Source organism: Balaenoptera musculus, chromosome 3 (genome assembly GCF_009873245.2).
Source record: "Balaenoptera musculus isolate JJ_BM4_2016_0621 chromosome 3, mBalMus1.pri.v3, whole genome shotgun sequence".
In the NCBI taxonomy this organism is placed as follows: Eukaryota; Metazoa; Chordata; class Mammalia; order Artiodactyla; family Balaenopteridae; genus Balaenoptera; species Balaenoptera musculus.
Genome location: NC_045787.1, coordinates 110,598,577 through 110,624,258, shown reverse-complemented (window position 1 = coordinate 110,624,258; position 25,682 = coordinate 110,598,577). Strand labels below are relative to the sequence as shown.

At 46.2% G+C, this 25,682-nt stretch overlaps 1 protein-coding gene across 2 annotated transcripts; it reads left to right on the top strand.

The window, feature by feature from the left end:
* Window positions 1-661: 661 nt before the first annotated feature.
* VDAC1 (voltage dependent anion channel 1) lies at window positions 662-25,654 on the top strand. 2 transcript variants are annotated; one of them, XM_036847159.1, is made up of 9 exons: window positions 662-814; window positions 10,902-10,974; window positions 11,677-11,726; window positions 12,400-12,552; window positions 12,647-12,699; window positions 17,912-18,139; window positions 21,870-22,020; window positions 23,699-23,756; window positions 24,701-25,654. In XM_036847159.1, exons 2-9 carry the CDS (start codon window positions 10,908-10,910, stop codon window positions 24,790-24,792), a joined length of 852 nt encoding a protein of 283 aa, XP_036703054.1. In that variant the 5' UTR covers window positions 662-814; window positions 10,902-10,907; the 3' UTR covers window positions 24,793-25,654. The 2 variants fall into 2 exon arrangements, with proteins under 2 accessions (XP_036703054.1, XP_036703055.1); XM_036847160.1 differs by having other exon boundaries at window positions 720-814; window positions 10,905-10,974.
* Window positions 25,655-25,682: the final 28 nt, after the last annotated feature.

Sequence of the window (25,682 nt, the reverse complement as noted above, 5' to 3'; positions counted from 1 at the left end):
CGAGCCTGGAGTTGCAAGAGGGAGGGTCGGAGGCGCCGGAAACATTGTGTCTGGAGCCGGGAGCCCAGGGCCGAGGGCCAAGGAGCAGCATTCGTGGGCACTACTCTGTATCCGCGCCACCTCGGGCGCCCATTCCCCTCGCCGGGTCTGTGACTGCCCTCAGGGGCTCGGAGTCCGATTTAACACCCTGAGCAGCTTTTGCTGGGGAGGACCCGGGGGTCACCTCGTCCACCCAGGCCAGGCCTTGGTCCAGCCACCCGCCACATCAACTCCAGGCGGAGGGGTGTTGTCTCCCAGCTCCGAGGCCAAGCAGGAGGCCCAGGTCCCCCCGTGTCTTCTGTTAGCGCAGGGGACCTCGGCCACTGCTCAGCTAACCGGAAGACCCCTCCCGCCCCGAATGCTTCAACCTGGAGGGACCTCCAGCAAGGTCGGCCGGCGCGGGCGGCGGCACGCCTGTCCCTACGCACGCACACAGCTCTGCACACGTCAGCTCCACGCCGCCCAGTACCCGGGCGCACTCAGGCAATCACGCGTGTCCGCACTCGCCCGTGGGCACACGCGTCTGCCGCGGGTACCGAAGGGCCCCGAAAGGTCCGCGCGCACCTCAGGCGCTGCAAGCGAACCCGGTCCGGGCCCGGGCGGTGTCCCGGGAGGGCCCAGGGGGCGGAGCTCGCGGGGCCGGGCTCGCTGGGTCGGGGCGGGTCTGCGCCGCCGCCGTCAGTGCCGCCCCGCCCTCGGCCCCGCTGCTTGCTCTGTTCCTCACGCTGCAGCCCCCGCCGTAGCCGCCGCGGAGCCCACTGCCACCGCTTCTGAGGTAGGCGCAGCGGAGAGGGGTCAGGCCCCTGACTGCGCCCCGAGTCGCGGGCCGGCCCCTGGGGAGTTGGGGGAGGCGATGGGATGGGGAGCGGGTGAGGGCGAGGGGCCCAGAGCCGGACCGGGGCAGGGAGCGGGAGCGGCCCGCCAGGGCCTGGCGGGTCAGCGGCTGGCAGAGCAGGCCGCGCGGGGCGGGCGGGCGGCGAGCAGGCCCGGGCGAGGGAGCGGGTGGCCGGACATCCGGAGGCGCCTGCGGCTGGGAACCAAAGCCCGCGGGGACCTTCGGGCGGAAGGGCACGGGCCGCCGCGTGGAGGCCCGGCCCGCTGCAGGTCTAGGTGACCTTCCTTGGAGGCGATCTCTGGCCCTCGATCGCGCCAGTGCGGGTCGGGCAGGGACCCGCCCGCCACCTAAGCTCGCGGGGCTGGGCTCACGGACCTGTGCGGGCCACGCTGTCGCCTAGGGGATGAGCTCATGTGACGACCGTGGTCCCGCGCCCCCGGCCCTGCACGCCCTGTCGGGTCCACGCCCGAAGAAGCTGGCTCCCGGCACTGTCTGCGCCTGCCAGCACCTTCCGGGCGGAATGGGAGGCTGACAGTCGACTTAGGCCGCAGGGACCAGGGCCGGAGCTGGGGGCTGGGCAGAAGGTTAGGCCTTGGAAAAAGAGGTCCCGCGGGTAGTGATGTGGCCTTCTTGGCCTTAGGAGGGATTCCTGCCTGATTCGGTCGCTCATTCATTCACCAAATGCAGCGGTGCCTTCACAAAACTGCTTACGAGCCCTTTGGATTTGAGGCACGCAGCATTAGTGATTTGTCCAAGGTCACACAGCCGGGAAGATACTAAGCCTCTGTTTTTTCATCTGTAGAATGGGAGCAATCATACCTCTCCTTCATTGGGTTTTTGGGAAGAAAATGAGTTGATTAACGTCAAACATTCAGAACAGTGCCTGGTAGGGAGAAGGTCTGGGCAGAAACCTTGACAATTACCTTTGAGGCTTTTAGGGGAGGATCTAGCCCATCCCCTGCAGACTATTTTGCTCCACGTGGTGCTCTGGAAAGGGTTCAATAAAGGTGGCCTCTGTTATTTTAAACATTATTATTAAGCATTTGTGTGCCAGGCATTAACTTTCAGGGTAATTCAAAAAACCTTTAAGATTACAGACAGACAGGGTCAGGCTGGAGCAGAAAGTTGAATGTGGGTTCAGACCTGGGCTAAGCCTAGGCCTGTTCCACCTGAGGCCCCCAGCCCCTGGACCAGCCTCCCTTCTCCAGAGGAGATAGGGAAATGAACACCTCCTTTGCCTAATGTGCTGTAGGCAAGGGCAGGGCAGACTGCCCAGGGTGTGCCTTCTTTCCACCCCAGCTCTGGACTGAGTTTCTACAGGGTCAGGCTTAAGCCTTATACAACTTTGTTTTCAGTGCGTGGGGTGGTGCCACCTGGCAATACTAGGTACTTGAGAAGGGTCTGTGGGGGTGAATGTACTCTTGCTGACAGAAAGATAGTTTTCACCATTCCAGCATGTGGCTTATAGTAGGTGCTCATTAAGTATTTGTGGGATTATTGAATGGGTATATGTAGTGGCTGCAGGCCCAGACCATAGTCCCTTGATCTTGGACATCCTTTTTGAGGGACACACATCTCATTCACTTTCAGAAAATCGCCTTGCCTAGCAGAGAGTCACAAATAACTAAAGGACTACCGCGGTGTGTACAGCCCTAGAGCAGTGAGAGGCAGAACTCTTTCCTAATTTGAAATAATTGCTTTGAACATGTTATCCTCATTCTGTGACTTTCCAAGTCCTTTGGGAAACTTGTTGAACTGGTGTTTCTGGGCTTGCGGGGCTGGGGGTGACACTGGTGAAGGGGATTCTCCTAAAGCCCTTGGGCCTGGTGCCTCTTCCCTCTCTGATGGTGAGGGGGTCAATGGCTTCTACTAGAGTTGTGCTGAATAAAGTGCTTGACTCTGGGTATGGGGGGATGCTCTCAGTCAATTAGTTTATTTCTGCTATTCTATAGGCAGGGGCTGTTTGTAGACAAACAGAGGGGCTCAGGGGGACAATATAGTGAGGATTTGCCTTTGGGCCTCTGGCCCCACTGGACAGTAGGCACACGTGGACAACCACCTCCAAGCTGGTGGTCATGGGGAACATTCACCGCCACCTTTACCAGTAAGGTGCTCCCAAAGTCCATTTTGCCCTTGATGGGATTTCTCAAGGTGTGACGTCTTTGGTAAGAGAGAGGCATGTATGGCTGAGAGCCAGCCCAAGCCTGCAGGCAGCCCCTCAGGGTGCTCAGGGGCTCCCCTCTGGTTGCCACTGAGGAAAGGTGATCAGGTGATCAGCTGGGCCTGGGCACAATCCTCCATTTCACTGCCTGCTCTCAGAGGGGTGAGGGTAAGTGAGAATCTTAGCCCTTTACCCAGAACTCCGCTGGAAAGAGTCCTGGAGAGCAGATTGAGCTCATATAACACAGCTCTGACATGAGCCATAGGGTCTAGTTACAGGCCAAGTTACCTCCTTGTTCCTCAGTTTCTCCACTATAAGTGTGATCGTCATTATTACAGTCATTCTTTATTGAGGGCCTGCCCAGCACTCTCCTGGCTGGTTGACATATGTATTATAACGTTGAATCCACTGTCCTCCAAGCCCTGGGAGAGAGGTACTGTTGTTTCCATTTCACGGGTCAGGAGACTTGAGCACAGAGTGGTGAGGTAACGATCCCAAGGTCACACAGCTCAGCAGGAATGGGGTTGGGATTCAGGGCCTGGACTGGCTAGCTCCAGTGCTGATGCTTTCACACTGCAGTTGCCACTCCAAGGGGCCACTGTGAGGAGCTAATAGATTTGAGTGCCTTTTGAAAGGTAGAATTTGCTATTCAGAGTGGAACTGTTACTCTTTTACACTGACCAGAGGGAGCATGTGCATGGCTGGGTGTGGTCTAGCTGTCAGTGGACAGCAGTCAGTGGAGTTACCCTGTTTGTTGCGAGGACAGTGGCACAGGGTGTTTATCGGGAGAAGGGTCAGTTTTCCGTGGGATGAGGTAGGAGGCATTCTTCCAGGACCTGGCTGGACAATATTCAGCTAAACAATACCTCATTATGGTTGGGGAGAACTCTGGACCCTGTGGTTCAGGGTGACCTTTCAGCAACCTGCACAGCAGCTATAATTATGATAAGAAATATATAAAATGAAAATCTGTAATAAGTTCTATCTGTGTTTGTTACATATTTACTGGGTACCAGCCACTGTACTAAGTGCTTTGTACTAGCAATCTCATTCAGTCCTCAGAATGATGCTGAGTCAGGGACTCTTTTCCTGTGCTGGAACTGAAGAAAAATGAGGGGCAGATAGGTTGTGACTTGCCCAAGATCTCATAACAAGAGAGTGGTGGAGTAGGATTGGAACTCAGGTCTGCTGGACTCCCGAGTCTACCTGCCCAAGCACTGTCTATTTTATCTCCACTGGGTCAAGCCAGGCAGCGAGCAGGAGCCCTAGGTGCACCTGGGATCCAGACCTTGGCATGCTGCCTGCCAGCCCAGGTCTTCTCCTCTTGATGGGTGGGTGGGCAGGCAGGGTGTCCCCAAGTCAGTGCGTTCTCTTGAGGCTTGTGGAAGGCTGTGCCGGTGGTGGCCCACCTCCCAGGGTGTTTTAAAATAGAAGTAATACCTGGAAAGCCCAGCTGCCCTGCGTGAGACATTCATGGAAGGGGGTGGGAGGACAGATGCACTGAGAGGACAGACCTACCAGAGTCTGGAGTGGATCTGGAGGGGCAAACAAAGAATATCCAGAATAATGGATTGTGGTTACACTACCACTTACTGAGCCCGGGCATTGGCTTTGCCAGCATCCTGGAGATCCAACCAGGGCCATTCTCCTGGGCTGCCACTTCTGGTGAGCAAGTGTGGGGTAGGGGTGTAGGGAGGCTCCTGATGGTGTTGGCCTCACATATTGGCTTTCGGAGCAGCTCTGGCCTCCTGCTGGGGAAGTTGCTTTTCCTGTTCTCCAGAGTTAGGAGTAGTTGCTTTTGCTCTAATCCCTGGCTGGTCTGATGCCCCTCTTATAGGCTGGCCCAGTTCTGCCCTGACAGACTGCCTAGAATGGTGTTAGAAATAGCAGAGCCAAAGGCTTTCCTACAATTCTCCCTTCCTAAGGGGAACCCGAGATGGTGATGGTGAAGGCGATGACTGCTGTGTTGGTTGGGGTCCTTGCAGGAGTCAGATGTACACTCCCATGGGTTAATTAAAGAAAGCGTGATGAAGGGATCATTTGCAAAGGTATGGGCAGAGTATGGGGGACCTGACAAGGGGTGTGGGCCCCTGGGTCCTTTAGAACAAGGAGGTGGTCCTTTGACAGGAGCTGTGGCGTTGGGTAGAGGAAAGTCACTGCCCACCTGAGGACCAACAGGGAGGGAGCCTGGGGGATGAATACCCCAATTGCATTCTCCCATCTTCTGCTGGTGCCCCCTATTTGCTGAGCCCAACCCATAGCCCACTGAAAACAGTCCATAATGATCAGCTCTTGGGGCATAGAGCAGGATGGAGGAGGAAGGTGGATCTGGAGGGGCAAACAAAGAATATCCAGATTAATGGATTGTGGTTACACTACCACTTATTGAGTACTCACTGTGTGTCAGACATTTCTGCATGCTCTATCTATTTTCCTTACTTAATCCTTGCAGCCACAGTGGTAGAAAGGCACTATTGTTAGCCCCATTTTATAGATGAGCAAAATGAGACCCTAGGAGTATAAGTGGCTTGTCCAAAGTCACACAGCTAGAACCTCTGCCAGGCTCATAGCCCCTTCCATTCGTCATTGTGCCCTGCTACCTGGGTACTCGGATGGGTGGAGAAATGCCATGGCAGGGTGGCTCTTGGTGTTTAGGTCCTAGCCCAGTTATACCCTTGCCATTAAGAATGTTGTCTGTTGACCCACTGGGTGTTCCCTGTGTTCAGAAAACTTTTCCTCTCAACTGTTCCTGACTGAGCCGTTTGGACCCATGGCCACCCTGCTGTCTGTATCAGCCATTGCAATGGTTGTTGGCTTTCTGAGAGCACCGAGGCTCCCCTGCCTGGATCCTTCTGAGGGAGCTTCTGCAGAGAAAAGAACATGCTTCAAAGTGGGGGTTCTGGGGGTGCTTGGTGCGGGGAGCCAGCCCACTCTTCTCAGTGGCATCTGAGGGCTGCCCTGCCTGTGCGATAAGCAGTGAAAGACAGAGGGAGGAAGGAGACTTTTGAAAAAGTGCCTCAGGCGACTCTCATGCACAGTGAAGTTAGGGAGCTCTGCCCTACTCCTACCTTCTGGGCAGGGTGGCCAAAGCCATCAATGGTCACCTGAGGGTAGAATGTGCCCCCCACAGGCCTTACCTGTTAACCCTGCCACCTCGGTGTGATTTGAATCTGTTCTTGGAACCAGTGTAGACACGTTGATGGTTTTCCCTTTTGGCACCTCTGCTGCAGTAGCCTTTTGGAATGTGACTTGTGGCATCATGAATGCAGCGTGGCTTAATTTTGAACACATTCGTTAGGTTTTTAAATTTTCTGTCCTTAGTTTAAAAAAAAATTATCAAGTACACAAACAACTTAAGTGATTAAGTAAAATCAAAAATGAAAATCCTATTTTAACTTCACTGCTTTCCTAAACCCCCTTTACTTTCTAGAAGCAGCTCCAAGGCAGCCACAGTTTACAGGTTAGCTCATGTCCTTCCCTTTCACGTGCTTTTCCATCCATTCACAAATGTGGAACGTATAAAGATGCATATGTAAAAAGGTTTTCCTCCAATCACATGGAATTATTCATTTTCTGTGGCTTGCTCTTTTTCATTGAACTATTATCATAGGTAGCTTTCTATGCCACCACGTAGAAATCCACCTCATTCTTTTTGATTACCACATGGTATTCCTTAGTTTGCAAGCACCTTAATTTTTATTCATTTGTTTCCCTATTGGTGGACATTTAGGTTGCTTCTGGGTTTTGTGTTAAAAATAACCCTGCAGTGAGCATCCTCCTGTATACATCTTTGGGTGCCTTGGGTGCCACTGTGAGTGTGTTCCTAGCAGTAGAATTGCCACTAGAGTTACTGTGTGTCCACTTAGGCACTGCCCACCAGTGGGCTCCTCAGGGGCTGTACTGTACTGTACGTAGTATTCCTACTTGGGGAGAATGGGAGTGATCATTTTCCACGCCAACAGTAGATATTGTCATTTACATTTTTGTGAATCCATTGGTTGAGTGAGCTGCCCAAACACAGATGTGTCAGTCTTTCTATAAGGGCCTCCCTGAGGCCCTTTTAATAAAGTCCATGCTTGATTCTGATGTCAGAAGTGGCAGTACTCTCTTCTGAAGGCGCTTGGTTGGTCTCCTCAGCTTGAGTTCAGCTCTCCTTAGGCCATTGTGGCGGTGGGGCATGCTAGTTGTGCGTCTCCCCCCCATCCCTGGTGGTGCCGCAGTTTCCCTGTAGAGGGAGCTCCTGCCTACTGGTTACATTGTCATTTGCTTAGTCCCTATTGTCGGATACTAAGTTTCCTTTTTTTTTCTACTGTAAAAATACTTTGATGCTCACTGCACATTTACTTATTAAACAGACAGTGCTGTCAGAATACCCTGCTTCATGCTCAGCCTCTAGAAGCTGAGTTTCTTCTTTTTTTTTCCTTTTTTATTGAGGTAAATTGGTTTATAACATTGTGTTTCATGTATACAACCTTATATTTTTACTTCTGTGTGCACTACAGTGTGCTCACCACCAAAAATTTAGTTTCCATCCATCACTATATCAATCCCTTTACCCATTCCCACCCCCTCCCCTCCTTTTCCTTTCTGGTAACCACTACTCTGTTCTCTGTATCTATGTGTTTGTTTTGGTTTGTTCATTTATTTTGTTTTTTGTTTTTTTATATTCCATATATGAGTGAAATCACAGGGAATTTGTCTTCTCCGTCTGATTTATTTCATTTAGCATAATACCCTCAAGGTCCATCCATGTTGTCTCAAATGGTCAGATTTCATCTTTTTTTTTTAATGGCTGAGTAGTATTCCAGTGTGTGTGTGTGTGTGTGTGTGTGTGTGTGTGTGTGCGCATTATCCAGTATTATCCATTATCCATTCATTATCCATTCATTCGTTGGTGGTCTCTTAGGTTGTTTCCATTTTTTGGCTATTGTAAGTAATGCTGTGACGAGCATAGGAGTTCACATGTCTTTGTGAATTAGTGTTTTCATATTCTTTAGATAAATACCCAGAAGTGGAATTGCTGGCTCATATGATAGTTCTAGTCTTAATTTTTTGAAGAATACTGTTTTCCGTAGTGGCTCTACCAGTTTACATTCTCACCAACAGCGTATGAGGCTTCCCTTTTCTGAAGACACGTGGGGTGGATGCTGCAGAGACAGATGGGGAGTGTGTTGGAGCTGATCGAGGTGGCGGAAGGGGCCAGGACCAGGGTTCAGTCTCCAGGTCAGTGCAGGCAGGGTGTTAAGTGAGAAAGCAGAATGCTGATTCTCTCCCCATCTAGTCCTGGCCTGAGAAAGCATGGATGGCAATCATTGTGTTTACATTAAAATTGTTTTTGAAGCAGGTACTGAGAACTGTGCTGGGTGCTGTTTGCAGTTGTAGGAAAGCTGAGCTTCTCAGAGAGGCAGAGCTGCTACAGTCCTGTCAGATAAGTGCAGCAGGAGACGAGAGGTGGGGAAAGAGGAAGACTCCATGAAAAGCAAAAGGGGAAGCTACAGCCACACAGCCTTTGGTGAAGGGGAGTCAGCGTCTTGCCCCCCTTGGTGGGTGTTCCCTCAGGGCCAGGAGCGGGTTTGGCTCCACTCAGCTCGTGGCTCCTGTGCATCTTCCCTGACAGCCGCTGCGCTGGGGATGCAAGCAGAGCCTGGCCTTATGTGAGCTCCCTCTGCCATCCCACCTCCCTTGTCCTTGCATGGTAATCTCCTCAGTGGCCACTTTAGCGTGATTTTTGCTGTGGGTGGAGTGTGTTTTGACAGGTGGCTTTGCTTTTCAGTTTTGGGGATTAGGGATAAGCAGGGGCATTTGGGGAGCATTAAATGATGAGCGTTCTGACTTTTTCCTGAGGAATGGACCAGTCCAGACGTGAAAGCCACGTGTGCCTGGTGAGGCGGGTCCTGGAGCCAGGGGAGGGTACTCGGGAAGGCCCTGACCTCTGAGGTACAGGAGGTCTTAGCTGACCCGGAGATATTGCCACTGGACTGCTCTCCCTGTCACCCGGCTGGGGCTGAGTTTGTGGCCCAGCTGGGAAGGGGACAGCACTGAAGAGGGGTGTTCTGTCCACTGATAACTGTTAGCAATTGGTGTGTGTGTGTGGAGAATGTCCTGGGCCCTTTGCTGAGATGTTTTGCACATTTCCTTGGGGCTCTGTTACCTCAGCCTTCAGTCCAGGGTTGTTTCATTGCTTCTCCTGGGAGGGGCCCGGGCCCATCTGTGGCTGGGGCGTGTGCCTAAGGCAGGGGGTATTTCTGGAGGACCTGGTGGATGGTTTCCTGGTTTGTCCCTGGGGTGGGTGTGCCTATGGGGTTCATTTGGGGTGGAAGGGGAGAGGGGAGGGAGCCTTGAAAGAGCCAGTGGGAGCACCCTGAAATGGTTCTTCCACCGTGTTCTTTATGCCCTGATCCTAATGGGGACTGAGTTGCCCATGGTTCCAGCCTGATCATGTGTGAGAAATACAATAATAACAGCAACAAAAATAGGATCGCGTAAACAGCTTACTGGGCTGCTCCTCTCTGCTCTGACACAAAAGGGAGCTGGGACAGAATTAGCAAAACCTCTGAAAAAAGTAAAATAGGACCAGGACCACAGTTTTATAATTTAAAATTGTGGAAGTTTATAGTTTTTTAACATTATACTCATTGGTTTTTTGGGCTCCCCGCAATGTCTTTGAAGTTGAGGCTTTGGTCAGGATGCAACTTCCAGTTGTGATATTGTTCCCCTGAGATCACTTGCACCACTTTTCACTGGGTTCCCATTTAACCAGGAATATGCCCTGTGGGTGTTAATTTGTGTGACTACATTTATATGTGACTTTAGGTGAGGTGTATGCAGTTTGGTAATTTAAGTATACTGTATTTAAAATGGATGGAACCATCCTCGGGTTAATTGAATTTCTGGCTAATTGAGGCTAACAATTTTAGATGGAGAAGATGCAGAAGATGGTGCTTTCTCGCATTCCCCTCTCCTCCTGGGTGCAGCACAGAGTGTGTGCCGTCCGGATTAGGGTTTTAATTCTGTGTACACAATGTGTCAGTGCAGAGCCTCCCAGCAGCGCAGTGTGGTCCTTAGGGCAAGGACTATTTGAAGTTCTTGCCTTCCTTGAACAGCGAGGTGTTTAATAAATGCTTGTTGACTGACTTAGTGATGTGCATCAATCCCAAGTAGTACTTTGATAGTTGGTTTTAAAAGTAAAGTCACATTGAAGCTCAATAGATGTTTATTTGAATTAAATTTGGGGGGGATGTGGTTGCATTTCCTTCCATGTGAAGAATTGCCTAGTTAGGTAGGTAGGTTTTACTGTTTTCTCTATGAGGAATATGATACTCTAAAAGTGGGTTCCTGTAGAATGCAAAAGTTTTGTGAAAAGTTGGGTCCATTCTGACACATAGTAGGTACTCCATAAATATTTGTTGAATGAATGAAATCAGAACTGTATAGAAAATACATTGCCATGAAAAGCTCTGATTTCTCTTCAGTGTATTTAATGTCCTAGCAGTCGATATTTTGTAAGAAGATGTGTTTTATTGGCAAGAGTCCTGCAGTTCAGTAAAGTAGCTGGCTTATGGGACTGTGTCTTTGCCAATGAATTCATTTAGCAAATATTGACTGACTCCTACCGTATTCTGGGCCTGTGCTCAGTCCTGGGGATACCTAGGAGAAGAGGTCCAAAGTCAGGCTGGTCTGCTGTCAATAAAAACTTACTGGGTGTTTCAAGCTCTGGCCACAGAAAGAAGCAGGAGATAGCACAGGCTCCTTTGTCCACACCTGGGGGAATAAGGTACCTGGAACTCAGTGCTGATGATTTTTATTGGTGGAAAACTAATATCCATAATTACCAATGCGTTTATTCTGGTGGTTCTTTTATTATAGCAGAAGATGGCTGTGCCTCCCACGTATGCTGATCTTGGCAAATCTGCCAGGGATGTCTTTACCAAGGGCTATGGTGAGTGTTGCATGGAGTGGCCTTTCAGCTCAGAAACTGGGTTGGCATGTTTGGTATTTCACCCCTTACAGTTTGAGAGACTTGGGTCAGTCAGCTCTCAGAAACTTCATGTCAGGGAAAAAAGATAAGCCTTCTATGGCTAGTGAAGCAGTTTTGGTTGTGCACCCAGTACGGGTAGGCTTGTGAATTGCTGCAGACAAGTGGACATTCTTGTTTCCTCTCCTAGGCGGGAGCAGGTCTGTGGATGCTGCTGCAGTGGAGTGCGGCTTCTAAATTTAGAGCTCGTCCTTAGGCATGTGCTCATGCTGTCATGCACCCTTTTCTCAGACTCCACTGGGAGTGCAGGTGGGGCCTGTGTCTGTTCTGCCTACCACTGTTCCATGGCAGCCGGGCTCCACACACAGAGAGGCAGGCAGCAGTGGAGACCGGTGCCCTCTGCACTCATCTCATTTTTATTGATTTATTTTTCGCTGCATTGTGTCTTAGTTGTGGTGCGAGGGGCTTAGTTGCCCCGCAGCATGTGGGATCTTAGTTCCCCCGCCAGGGATCGAACTCTCATCCCTTGAATTGGAAGGTGGATTCTTTACCACTGGACCACCAGGGAAGTCCCTCATCTCATTTTTAAACAACCTAAGGGAGGCAGAGATGCTGCTCTTGAGTTAGTTATTTAACGTATTAACAGTTACCATGTTCTTTCTTTAGGGTTTGGCTTAATAAAACTTGATTTGAAAACAAAATCTGAGAATGGACTGGTAAGTTGTCTGCCTGTATGGAGCATGGGTATTTATTGTAGATCAATAAATAACAAATAACTTCCGTCTGGGTGGCAAACAAAGGGACTTTTCTGATTGTGGCAGCTTGTGGTTGTCACATTCATTGCATCCTCTGTGGCATGGGTGGTCCAGGGGAACCATGTGACTAGGTCCCCAATTCAGCAGCTGTTAATACTCATAGGAATATGGGGCAGGCCTCAGTTTTATTTTTCCTCATGTTTCTTATTTCAAAATTGACCTGTGTTCCATACCACATAATTATTGAAAAAAACCCCCAAATCTTAGTAAGCCCTTTTAGATTGTGAATTGTTGGAAGAAGTTTTGGGTAGAATTACTGCAATGTCAGCTTTAGCTCAAAGCTTTTTCTCTGTATGAGCCTGGAGGTAGGACAGAAGGAGAATTGCCTTCCTGTCTAGACTAAAGAGTTACAGGGGAGGAAGGAAACTTTCTCCTGATAAAGAATTCCCTGAAAGAGTCCTTTAATTAGCAGACTCCATCTGTACTTCAGATATCTAACTGAACTATAGAATGAGCTTTTGCACCCACGCATTCAGGGTCTCACCTCTTGCATAAAGGAAAGTACAGTCCATTTAGGGGTGGAGCAATGCAGAATGAAGTGCTGGCATGCAGGCTGTGACTGTCTTCTTTAAAGGAATTTACAAGCTCAGGTTCAGCCAACACCGAGACCACCAAAGTGACGGGCAGTCTGGAAACCAAGTACAGATGGACCGAATATGGTCTGACGTTTACAGAGAAATGGAACACTGACAACACACTAGGCACGGAGATTACTGTGGAAGATCAGGTAATGGTCACCTGTGAAAAGACACAGTTTTATTAAGTGACATTGGCCACCTGTCTTGTGACTAAACCTGTTGGTGAATTTCTTTTCTGTTCAGCTTGCACATGGCCTGAAGCTGACCTTCGATTCATCCTTCTCACCAAACACTGGGTAAGAATATCATCTGTTTTCTCCATAAGGACCTTTAGTGGTGTTTTATAGTAAGATTTAAGATTCATTCTGTGCTGTTTGTTGTTGTTCTCCTGGCCTCAGCTGTGGAGGCTGCAGGATTTCTGGTCCAGTAATGCTCCATTCCATGTGAGTGAGGCTGCTGGTAATGTAAGTGGCCAAGGCTCTAGGGCAGCAGGCAGTGTTTGGAAGCAAGGGCTGTTTGTCACTGTTGCCAGCCCCATTTTTCATGCTGGAGGGCCTTTTCCCCAGCTTCCTACTTGGACACTGAGAGTGTGTGGGCTTAATTGCAAGGTGGTTCCTGAGACTGCACTTTCCTGCTTTAGGCCCTCCAGCCACAGACAGATTAGGCTTGCTGGTTATTGGGCACATCAGGAGGCAAGAGGGCATGTTGATCTGCCTCAGCTCCTGGTGCTTTTCAAAGTGGCTAGAGGGAGTCAGTCTCTTCTAGAACACACTGTTGTTTTTTTCCACTCAGAGCAGTGGGTCTCCTAGGCCTGGGAAGGTTGTTTTGCACACTGATGACAACGCCAAGGGCATGTATTGAATTTCATTTCTTAGTTTTTTTAGTTTTTAAAAATTGTGGGGACTTCCCTGGCAGTCAGTCCAGTGGTTAAAACTCTACACTCCCAGTGCAGGGGGCACAGGTTCAACCCCTGGTGGGGGAAGATCCTGCATGCTGTGTGGTGTGGCCAAAAATAAAATTTGCAGTAGAATACACATAAAATTTACCATCTCAACCATCTTTGAGTCTTTATTTTTCATGACTCTGACACTTTCAAAGATGATTGGCCAATTTTTTTGTAGAATCCTTTGATTTGGATTTGTCTGATGTTTTCTCATGGTTAAACTCAGGTTATTTATTTTTGATAGCTGTAGATAGGATGTTGTGTTCTGTCCATCTTGGAACATGACATCAGGGGGTATATATCAATGTGTCTCATTACTGGTGACGTTACTTCGGTCACTTGATTAAAGTGGCGTTTGCCGGATTTCTCTGTAAAGGTACTTTTTTTCTCTTTATAATTAACAAGTATCTTGTGGGGAGATGCTTTGAGACCATGCAAATATTCTAATTTTTATACTTTGACTCACAAATATTAGCATCCATTGGTGATTCTTGCTTGCAACAATTATGTTTGGCAAATGGTGAATTTCTTTCTTTTTTTTCTTTTTAATTTATTTTTTTATATGTTATTTATTTTTGGCCATGTTGGGTCTTCGTTGCTGCACGCAGGCTTTTTCTAGTTGCGACGAGTCGGGGGGCTTATTGAGGTGGCTTCTCGTTGCGGAGCACGGGCTCTAGGTGCGCAGGCTTCAGTAGTTGCAGCACGTGGGCTTCAGTAGTTGTGGCATGCGGGCTCCGTAGTTGTGGCTCACAGGCTCTAGAGCGCAGGCTCAGTAGTTGTGGTGCACGGGCTTAGTTGCTCTGTGGCATGTGGGATCTTCCTGGACCAGAGCTCGAACCCGTGTCTGCTGCCTTGGCAGGCGGATTGTTAACCTCTGCGCCACCAGGGAAGTCCCCCAAATGGTGAATTTCTATTCCCATCATTCCTTCTACATTTATTAATTGGGATTTTACTGAAAGGAAGAGCTCTTCCTTCTCCACCTTTTATTTATTTGATCAGTTATCTGTATCAGTATGGATTCTTGGACATTTATTTTATTCTATGGATTGTAATCCATTACTATATTTTGTTACTCATATGTCCCAGACATGGCCATTGGGAGCCTTCAAGTTGACATCCTGTGTGCTTTTGACAAGCCCCTGTCATTTTTTTGGAGCACTTCTTCAGAAAGTGTACTTGTTCTTCCCTAGTCCTGCTATCAGCTATTTCTCTGAGGAGGCTTTGTTCCTTTTATTGAAGAATGGAGTTTAGAAGCTAAGACTGTGGGCACAAGATGTACTCATTGCTACTGGGTATTTGAGGAAAGTTTTGATGACTCGATGGAGATTGGAAATGAAAGCTGGCTTTCCAAAGTGTCTGAGGAGTACAGCCTGGGAAGGTATCCTGGCTTCCTTTAAGGAGCTAAGCATATACCACATTTGGATGAAGCTGCAGACAGACCTCATCAGGGGACTGGCACCCACACTGAGTACCTGCTACAGATAAAGCCAGCTTGTTAACCACAGATTAAGAGTATACCTCTCTCAGGTGCTGTCAAATTAGCACCATTATTTAAATAGCTTTAAAAAATCCCAATAATATTTGAAAGAGGAAAAGCTCCAAAGGCATAGAATGCTGCCTTAGAGCCAAGCCTGGAGAGAAACCTAGTCACTGCCCCACCAGTGCCCGTTCCCTGGGGACCTGGTGCCTCTGGCCAGAATCCAGTGGGGTGGCGTGTGGAGGCACTGTGTAACTGTCCAGTGTGGCTTGTGCACATCACTGGTCAGAGGCCCTGGTACAGGTGTCACATTTTGTGTCAGCAGCAGCATTTTACCCAGTGGTTAAAAGATGCCTGATTTTTACATGTCTTGATTTCCGCCCTTTCTAAATGTCAGCTTCTGAGCAGCTGTTTTTTTCATCAATCATCCTACCCTGCTTGGTGCCAACTGGATACTTGGTCATAACCCAGGTTTCTTCTTCTAAAGAGCTGGCAGACCAAAATAGGTTTATTTTAAGTTTTTCTTATAGTTAGTTTGTCACTCCTTTCCTTCAAAGCTTGCAAAAATGCACAGAAGCAACTTGAACAGAAGTTGTGAGTTTCATTGTCACTAGGGAAGGGTGTTAACTTTATTTTCACCTATGACCTCTGAAATTCCGACTCATTGGAACTTGGAGTGTTTAATCTTTAAATTTTTTATTATGGAAAATTTCAAACGAATTTTGAACGAATGCAGAAAAGTATATTATACCTTCATCATGTTCTCATCACCCAGCTTTAATAATTATTAACCCATGGCCAATCATGTTTTATTTATACATCCATAATCAACCCTTCCCACCCTCAGATTATTTTGAAGTAAATAACAGATATCACATACTTTCATCTGTATATATTTTCATATGTATCTTTAAATAAGTTTCCTTTTAAAAAAAAGCATAACCACAGTATCATTACATTGTGAAAACTAATCATAATTTCTTAATATTGTCAAGCCTAGTCTCTTCAAATTTACATGATTTCATGAAAATTTTTTAGAGAATCAAAAATTGTCCATGCAAAATTGTAAAAATTGGTTCATATGGCTCCTAAATCTTAGTTTTTAGGTGGTTCTTCTGTTTTTTTTCCCCTTGCAATTTATTTGTTAAAACTAGATCATTTGTCTTCTAGAATTATATATAGAGTAAATTTTGCTGTTTGCATTCTGTGGTGTTGTTTAACTTGTTCCCCTGTCCCCCACATTTCCTGTTAATTGCTAAGTCTAGAGGCTTCATCACATTTAGATTCCATTTTGGGGGGTGCTGAAATCTGCTTCCATAGGGATGCGCACAGAAGGCCTGGTTTTCTCTTTGTATGTTAGTGCCATTCATGATCTACTCATAAGGGGTTACAAATTGGTGATAATTCCACCTTTATCTTTCTTTCTTCATTTTTAGCTGGAATATTTCTATAAAGAGAAACTTATCAAATCTTTGTTTATCTTGAGATATAGTTAGTATAGGAAAGGTGGGATACATGTTTGATTCCTTTTTTATTTACTCTTTTCAAAATAACAAATTGATTCTCTAGTCCCTAAAGATGACCAATGTGTGTGTGTCTTGAGTGTCATTATGAGTTCATAGATTTAAACATTTGATGTGCTTCAGTCGCTGCTGATATTATTCTTGATGCTTATATTGTCTCATATTTGAAGCCCTTGGGAGCCTGTTTTTTTAAAAAATATATTTACATATTTATTTATTTGGCTGTGCTGGGTCTTAGTTGCGGCATGCGGGATCTTTTAGTTGCAGCATGCAGGCTCTTAGTTGTGACATGTGGGATCTAGTTCCCTGAACAGGAATCGAACCTGGGCCCCCTGCATTGGGAGCATGGAGTCTTAACTGCTGGACCACCAGGGAAGTCCCTGTGGGAGCCTCTTCATCTTAGCTTTCAAGTCCTTTTGCTTCAACCTCAAAGTCTTTGATAGCTTTGATAGATGCTTCAAGCTCGTCTTGCACCTTTCCTGCCCCAACCTGTAATCTGCAATTTTCTGAGGAGTGCTGGTTCCTTTTAGGAGGGAATGGTATTTAGGGCCCCCAGTTTGGGTGCTGGGGATGAAGCTTTAATCTCAGTGTGAATGAAGCTGGGCTGGACAGGGCTATGTGGTCCTTCAACCTTGAAGCATATCTGGTTTCTCCTGTGGTCTCTGCTGAGAATGTTTCTTGCTGTGGAAGATGTCCATTTTGCAGTTGAATGACAGAAACAATCAGGTGAAAATAGTCTAAATTATATTTGATAGATGTGATCTTGTCTCTAATGCTGACTTTTGGTAAAAGGCATTGTGATAATATATTTGCAGGTGACATGACTCACTTGCCTTTCCTGAGAAATGTTGGGTCTTGAGTAATAGTCAAGGGAGGCGCTATCTGGCCGTGTACGCAAATCTGGGATCAGCAGACTAGACCTGGGATCTTGTCCAGTCCACCAGGGCTTCCGGGCTCCCTATGACTGCAGGGCCCCAGGTTCTACCTCACTATCCAGTTCTCTGAAATATATACTCATTGGGATCTCATGGATACTGAATTAAAAGCTGTCTAACTGTTGTATTTACTTAGAAGGGATTTAGTATATGTTTCTTTACTAAGTGAGCCACAAAGTAAGAAGGTGACCATCTCATTAAAAGCTGCTGTTTAGATAGCTGCCTTCATGACAGATGTATCTTTTCCACAGACTTGGAAAATAGCAAAGATGCATCTGTTTCATAATTACATGGTGGTGCTCTGCGTAATGAATGCCTGTGTAGGCCACTACATTAAGCACAGGGAGAGGACAGTAAAAATTACTTAGCGCTTCTTTTTCCAGCTTTTCTTGCCTGTGTTCTCACTTCATTATGGTGGTGTTTCTTCATTATTCTGGATTCCAGTTGAAGAGAGGTTGTGTTCTGCCCATTGTGGCACAGAAGTTGCTTAAGGGAGATCTGGGGCCCTGACTTTGCCTTCCTACCCCCCTATTCAAACGGGGATTATTATTTTTTTAAATTTGTGTCTCTTGGCATGCTTGTCGCAAGATGAGTTAGCTTCTGATTTTAATACAATTTCTTTTCCTCCAGGAAAAAAAATGCTAAAATCAAGACAGGGTACAAGCGGGAACATATCAACCTGGGCTGTGACGTGGATTTTGACATTGCCGGGCCTTCCATCCGGGGTGCTCTGGTGCTGGGTTACGAGGGCTGGCTGGCTGGCTACCAGATGAATTTTGAGACCGCGAAGTCTCGAGTGACCCAGAGCAACTTTGCAGTTGGCTACAAGACTGATGAGTTCCAGCTTCACACTAATGTGTAAGTGTATGTGAGTGTGTGCGGTCGGGGGATTGTCTACCATGATTTTTTTCTAAGCTCAATTTTTAATCACTGGGAAGTGAGTTTGTTGGAACCAGATGAGCCAAATGGCCTGCTAGTATTGTTCTTGTTTCCCACCTACCCGTTTCCTGAAGTGATGTAGGTTCTTCCTATTCTGTGAACAGTAAATGTTGTCCCTGGTACACACAGAATGGCTGATCACTTAGGACAAGGGCATGATGTCAGTCCACAGGAGTGTCCCTTCCCTGCAGCTTTATGGACATTGGAGGGCCTTTCGTTTTAGTTAACAAAATGGGGGTGGGGAGGTGTAGCTCTCTTTCTCTGTATACTGCCTGAGGACCAGCTTGCTGTGCTTTAATGAAATGTAGGCATGGGAGCCAAATTAGGAGTTGATTATCTCAGTTAAATACTGAGTGTGTTCTCTGCATGGCAGAACATTTAAAAGTTTATTAACTGGACAGTATCATGAAGGGAAGAGGAAATTACAGGGTAGGTAAGAGAGAGCCCTTTGTAATCAAACTTGAGGGTTGAAGCAGAGTGCTGATTTAGATTTAAGGGAGACAAATTTCATCCATGAAATCTCTGTAGACATGAAGAACTAATGCATGGTGCAAGCTGGGTACAAATTTACCAAATTTCTCTCTTTCCACTAGAGGTCACTAAAGAAGTGACTTTTAAAATCTAGAGACAAGTAAATGGCATTTGGGTCTAAACTAGTAACGTTTCTATAATAAAAATTTTTGAGGAATTTTTATAATTAATAAATTAATATAAGACATTAATATAATAAATTAATAAAATTTGAGTCTTTTAAAACTAAAAAAATCACAAGAAAACTATGGAGATGGACAGCCCAGTGGTCGGGGGAGGGGAACAGGGAGGGTGTCACTTTGAAGGGGTGGCACAGGGGAGTTTGGTAGTGGGACTGTTCTGTATCCTGGCCACACGAGTCTTTGTATTAAAATTCATAGAAATGTATACTGAAAAAGGTCAAAAAAGATATGTAAATTTAAAAAAGGTAACATGCAAAAAAGCCATAGGAAAAATATCACATGCATAGAAGTGTTTTTTTTTTTTTTTTTTTTTTTTTTTAAGAAAGCTATTTTTTTTTTTAGAAATTCACGTTCTTTTATTTATTTATTTATTTATTTATTTATGACTGTGTTGAGTCTTCGTTTCTGTGCGAGGGCTTTCTCTAGTTGCGGCAAGTGGGGACCACTCTTCATCGCGGTGCACGGGCCTCTCACCATCGCGGCCTCTCTTGTTGTGGAGCACAGGCTCCAGACGCGCAGGCTCAGTAATTGTGGCTCACGGGCCCAGTTGCTCCGTGGCATGTGGGATCTTCCCAGACCAGGGCTCGAACCCGTGTCCCCTGCATTGGCAGGCAGATTCTCAACCACTGCGCCACCAGGGAAGCCCAGAAGTGTTTTTTAATTGAGAATTTTGGCTGACATGGAAAGTGCTTCCTTGGTTTGGAATTGGGAACTTGCACCAGTTCCAGGAAGAGCAGTGACTTTTAGCTGTTTTACTTACCTGAGTTTCAAGATTTTTAATAAGTGGACATGGTTTATTTTTGGAACTGGCATGGAAACAGCTGACACAGCTAATCTGGGTTGCCCTGGTCTTGCAGAGGCCCAGGTGTGGAACAGATGTTCTCTGTGCTTCATGTAGATGACTTTTTAAAAAAAATTAATTAATGTATTTATTTATTAATTTTTGGCTGCGTTGGGTCTTCGTTGCTGTGCGTGGGCTTTCTCTAGTTGGGGCAAGCGGGAGCTACTCTTCGTTGCGGTGCGCGGGCTTCTCATTGCAGCGGCTTCTCTTGTGGCGGAGCACGGGCTCTAGGTGCGTGGGCTTCAGTAGTTGTGGCACGTGGGCTCCGGTAGTTGTGGCTCACGGGCTCTAGAGCGCAGGCTCAGTAGTTGTGGTGCACGGGCTTAGTTTCTCCGCGGCATGTGGGATCTTCCTGGACCAGGGCTCAAACCCGTCTCCCCTGCATTGGCAGGTGGATTCTTGACCACTGCGCCACCAGGAAGCCCTAGATGATTTTTTTTACGAGTTCCTTTATGGTTTTAAGAGTTCAGTACAGGAAGGCAGTGTTGCTGGTTTTAGAATGTATTGAAAAATCTAATGTTTAAACACATTTAAGCCCAAGGAAATTTCCCCATTTGAGTTATACCACAGTCACTCAAAAATCTATTATTTTTGACAAGCTGCTGTTTTGTAGCATGCTCAGACTTTCTGAAGAAGTCAGGATTCTCTGTGAATCAGGTGGTATCTATGCTCTTCCTGTACTTTCTGGAAGCACAGTGTCTGTCTGGCTGAATTTCAGGGGAAAACTTAATAATTTAGAATGTATTTAATGAGCATCTACTTTAGAGAGAGTGTATTAGTGAAGAGCAGAGTTTGCAATGAAACAGCAACAATTTATTCATGGGTTAGTGAGTTCTAAGCTCTTTGCTGGATTCCAAAGCATATGGGACCTGCCTTAATAGTTTCCAGTGCTATTTCCACTGGAGACACCCAAAATGATGAGGCAGAACTTTGACATTGTTTTTTTTTTTTTAAATTTCTTTATTTTATTTATTTATTTTTGGCTGCATTGGATCTTCGTTGCTGCACGCTGTCTTTCTCTAGTTGCGGTGAGGGGGGGCTACTCTTTGTTGCGGTGCGCGTGCTTCTCATTGCGGTGGCTTCTCTTGTTGCAGAGCACGGGCTCTAGGCGCGTGGGCTTCAGTAGTTGTGGCACACGGGCTCAGTAGTTGTGGCTCGCGGGCTCTAGAGCGCAGGCTCAGTAGTTGTGGCGCATGGGCTTAGTTGCTCCGCGGCATGTGGGATCTTCCTGGACCAGGGCTCGAACCCGTGTCCCCTGCATTGGCAGGTGGATTCTTAACCACTGCGCCACCAGGGAAGCCCCCTGACGTTGTATTTTTATGTTAAAAATGTTAGGGTGGGGAAGGGGATATCCCCAGAGGCTGCGGTCAATACGGTGTGTTTGGAAGACAGGAAGGAGTTTGGCTTGCTGGGTTTCATTCCATTTTTGAAAGACAGAAACATTTTGTAATGTAGCAAGTTGCTCCTTTTCAAATCTCACCAGGACCATAGATGTTGCAGCATGGGTCAATAGTATGCATAGGCCAATGAGCCTGAATAATAGGTTAAGCTCTCTTGTAATTGCTGTTCCTCCTAGGGCCTGGGTCAGTTCTGGCTGTGCACCCTCAGCAGTGGATGCAGCTGCTGGTGCTAAGGGTTATAAGCTGCCTTCTGAGGAACATGAGTGGCCCAGACTTTCTTGCCATTTCTGGCTTTGTTCTCTCTTTCCGTTTTTATAATAGAGCATTTATAAAAGTAATAACCTTAGCAGCAGAAGAAAGAAATCACTCAGAATCCAGAATCCCAGTGCCCTAGTTACTGCTTTTATTTTAAAGATTAATGTGGAAGCAAACTTCAAGTTCCATGCAGCCTGAGTAGTTGACTGAGCTGCCTCTGGGTGTTCCCAGTGATGGTTGAGATAGCCTTTCCCTTCCTCTGAACCTTCCTGACCCTGGTGTCTGTGCCATTCCTATCAGGCTTGCCGTAATTTGGTGCCTGTTTTGTGATCAGTTGAGTCCATTTACAACATGCTTGTCCTCTGTTAGACTTGGTCAGCTCTGCCCAACTCAGGTCGCCTTCCTGGGCTGCTTGGCATCGGTGCTGTGCTTATTTGCAGAAATGATGGGACAGAGTTTGGTGGCTCCATTTATCAGAAGGTGAATAAGAAGTTGGAGACTGCTGTTAATCTGGCCTGGACAGCAGGAAACAGTAACACTCGCTTCGGAATAGCAGCCAAGTACCAGATCGACCCTGACGCCTGCTTCTCGGTGGGTACCTGTGGAATCATGTATCTCTGAGACCTTACCCTGACCCTTAGGTTGGAATCCTTTTGGATTGATGGAGTTCCATGCTTTGGCTAGAGATTTTCTCACTGTGAAAGGGTTCACAATGAGTAAAATGATCATAGTAATAGTATGTACTATGGCTGCCAGGCACTGTATTGAGACCATTATATGTGGATTACTGTATTTAATTCTTATACAACCCATTTGAGATAGGTGCCTTTTTTTTTTTTTTCTAATTATCCCATCCATGTTTTCACAAATGAGGAACTGAAAACTTAGAGTGGTTGAGTAACTTGCCCAAGTGTAGGCAGGTGGTAAGTGCTGGGGTTTGTGTTTGACCCAGGCTGCCTTGCTGTGGAGCCTCCTTCTCTAACCAGTCCCTGGTCCATGCTGCAGACTGTAAAGGGGGTTACCTTGAGCCTGAAGGTTTTAAATGTTCCTTTCCCCCTCAGTTTTCATTCTCTTGCCCAGCTCCTGTACTGCATATTAAGAAATCAGGCCCGGCATTGGGTGGTTGGCATCTTATTTTGCAGACCCTGTAGCATAGCTAATGGACCCTTGCGTTGCTGCACAGTTTTTGCATTAAGTCTTGTTGAGCTCATCTCTGTTGTCACAGGGCACTGCCGGTTGTATCCTTTTTGGGGTGGAATGAGGAAATCTCATGTTGCAGGATGGTTTCTGGGCTGACTTGTGTAATTTACAGACAGCCTATTTTAAGTTTCCTGAAATAGGAACTGAATTTGGCTTCCTTAATGTTAGGCACTTTAAAACAAAGGAAAAGGGACCTTATTATTTGGAGGGCATGGGCAAAATTGAACATCTAGATGGGGCACTGACTGCCTGGAGGCCTACCTTCCTGTTTTCTCCTGTGGGAGATGCTGGGTCTAAAAACAGCATGTGAGCAGGAAAACACACACCCTGGTAGCTCTAGCTTTCGCCAGGACTCGGTGTTCTCACAGCTTGAGCTTGCTCTGCTCCTGACCTCTCCTTATTTCCCCAGAAAGGGGTCAGGGAGAGGCCCAGATTTCCCTACAACTCAGGCAGAAGAATAAGGGCAAAATTATTATCGACTCAACTGCGTTACTAATTATTAATCAGCATTCACTAAGTGCTGAGATTTAAGTGATTGGCTAGGTTATTGTTTTGCTCCAAAAATTCAGGCTTGTCAGTGCCAAATTTTTTTGATTTTTGCTTCTCTTTTTCATGAATAAAAAATTCGAACAATGTTCTGCCATTTAAAAAAAACGCTTCAAAACCCCATCTGACATTTGGTCTGTTTTTCTTTATCCCAACAAATACAAGAAAGTCTTTTACGTCTCTGGCCATAAATAAAGGTGTCCTCACCTGTTATAACTTAAAAATACAGACCTACTATGTATAAATGGAATTGGGCACACATACTGTAAGGAATCAAATGTAAATAATAACTTCCTTTTACTTGAAAATTGTGTTGTTTCTTTGCGTTACCCTTCTGAGACCTAGTTCCTAAATTTGATATATTTCATATTGAATTTAATGAATCCTATAAACAAAGTGGTCATGAAAAAAGAGAATTTGATACTGAAGTCCAGAGTTGGTTGATTAAAAAGCTCTTATTCAGTTTGGAGACAGAAGCGTGAAGTATTTAACATTTTCACTCTCTTATCTTTCCCTTGACTAGGCTAAAGTGAACAATTCCAGCCTGATAGGGTTAGGATATACTCAGACCCTAAAGCCAGGTATGTGTTGGTTGTGTGAAATTAGTTCACAATGGCACATTTTGTGCCATTAAAAAAGATGTGGTGCTGGTTTGCTGCTTTATGTTATTGCTTATAAAATGACTGTGTAGTACATTGTAAATGAGTGTATATAAAGTTTTATAGTTGATTGTTTGTAAAGGAGTGCAGAGTCATTATAAAACGGTTGGTGAATAGGAGAAGTAGTAAGTAGGAGAAAAAAGGCCAAGGCTAACATGTATTACATTTTTGGTTATTTTCTTCCATTCTTTTTCCCAGTGTGTGCCTAATGCTTGATACTTATTTCCAGCAGGTTCTTAAAACCAGCCTATAAGTCATCCCCATTGTAAAACTGGTTTGTAGGTTTCCTCTGCACAGTTAGCCAGGCCAGTCCATAGTATGTTACAGCTACAGGAAATAATACCACCTTGGGGTTAGTTTGGTCAAACTGGGGCTTTGAACGCTGGAAATCTAAGATTACATGATGGCAGAAATTTCTAGAGAAAATAGCATTTAGTCGTGTGCATGTGTGTTTGCATTTGTGTGCATGCTGTGATTGGGAGTGTAAGACCGTGGAGTCTGATTCATGGTTGGGGTTTCGTTTCAAGGGGCTTTTGCTAAAGAAGTTTTCTGCATGGCGCTGATTATAGATTTTGTAGCGGGGATGATGAGAAGATGAAGGAAAGTGGATTTGGGTGAGCCGTGGAATAATCATTATTGTTGTACACGCTCATCCTAGGCTACTAGTCATGAGTCGGGTGGTGCTGAGTAGCAGGGATTGAAGGGCCGTGTGGTTTTGCTGCTGCTGATCACACTCAGCTGCAACAGGTTCTGAATCGGGTGTGGTGTCACCAGTGTGCTTCAGCGATCCTCCATTTGCTAACCTTTCTTCTCTTTTCTTTCCTCCCTCTCTCCTCCTTTCCTCTCCCTGACTTCTCCCCCTGCAGGTATCAAACTGACACTGTCAGCTCTGCTGGATGGCAAGAATGTCAACGCTGGTGGCCACAAGCTTGGTCTAGGACTGGAGTTTCAAGCATAAATGAATACTGTACAATCGTTTAATTTTAAACTATTTTGCAGCATAGCTACCTTCAGAATTTAGTGTACCTTTTAATGTTGTATGTCTGGGATGCAAGTATCGCTAAATATCATGTTAGACTTCCAGGTTAAAGATGATTCAGCTTTAGGGTGTTACCCTTTCAGAGGTACAGAAGAAACCCAATTTCAAAAAAGGTCCTTTCAGCTGTAGACTTGAGGGGGAGCTTGCTGGCCCCTCTAGAGATGTCAGGGTTCTTTTTTACCTAGAAATGGCTGCAAGTGGAAGTTGATAATCTGCAGGCACTTTGTAATTTGTAAATTCGTATTGAGTAAATGAATGAAATTGTGACTTCCTGAGAATTGAACCTTGGTTTCCTACCCTGATTGAGGAGAGGCTGTTTGATGGTGTATACAAACTCATCTGAAAGGGACTTTTTTAGGCAGGGACTTTTTCCACCCCAATCCATCACCTCTTTTACACCAAAAGTAGTCTGCAGGGCGTGGTAGCTGTTTCTTTTGTGCCATTTTGGGGTGGAGAAGGTGGATGTGATGAAGCCAATAATTCAGGACTTAACTGTGTTTTTTCTCATGTTGTGTTTTTTTTGCCCTTGCACCAGAGTATGAAATAGCTTCTAAGAGCTCCAGCTGCAAGCTGGGAAGAGTCTCTGTGACTGTAATCACATGGTGACAACACTCAGAATCTAAATTGAACTTCTGTTGTATTCTCGCCACTCAGTTTATTTTTTAGCAGTTTAATGGGTACATTTTAGAGTCTTCCATTTTGTGTGGAATTAGTTCCTCCCCTTCAAATGCTGTAATTAACATCACTTAAAATAAAACTTGAATAAAATATTGAAACCTTATCCTTCTTTTGTTGTCTTTATTAATAGA

What these genes read in the sequence shown, in the direction of transcription:
- VDAC1 (XM_036847159.1), top strand. Translation starts at nt 10,908, where the DNA reads ATGGCTGTGCCTCCCACGTATGCTGATCTTGGCAAATCTGCCAGGGAT. An exon ending in CAAAATCTGAGAATGGACTG is followed by an intron (nt 11,727 to 12,399) that starts GTAAGTTGTCTG and finishes TCTTCTTTAAAG; the next exon opens with GAATTTACAAGCTCAGGTTC. An exon ending in TACTCAGACCCTAAAGCCAG is followed by an intron (nt 23,757 to 24,700) that starts GTATGTGTTGGT and finishes CTCCCCCTGCAG; the next exon opens with GTATCAAACTGACACTGTCA.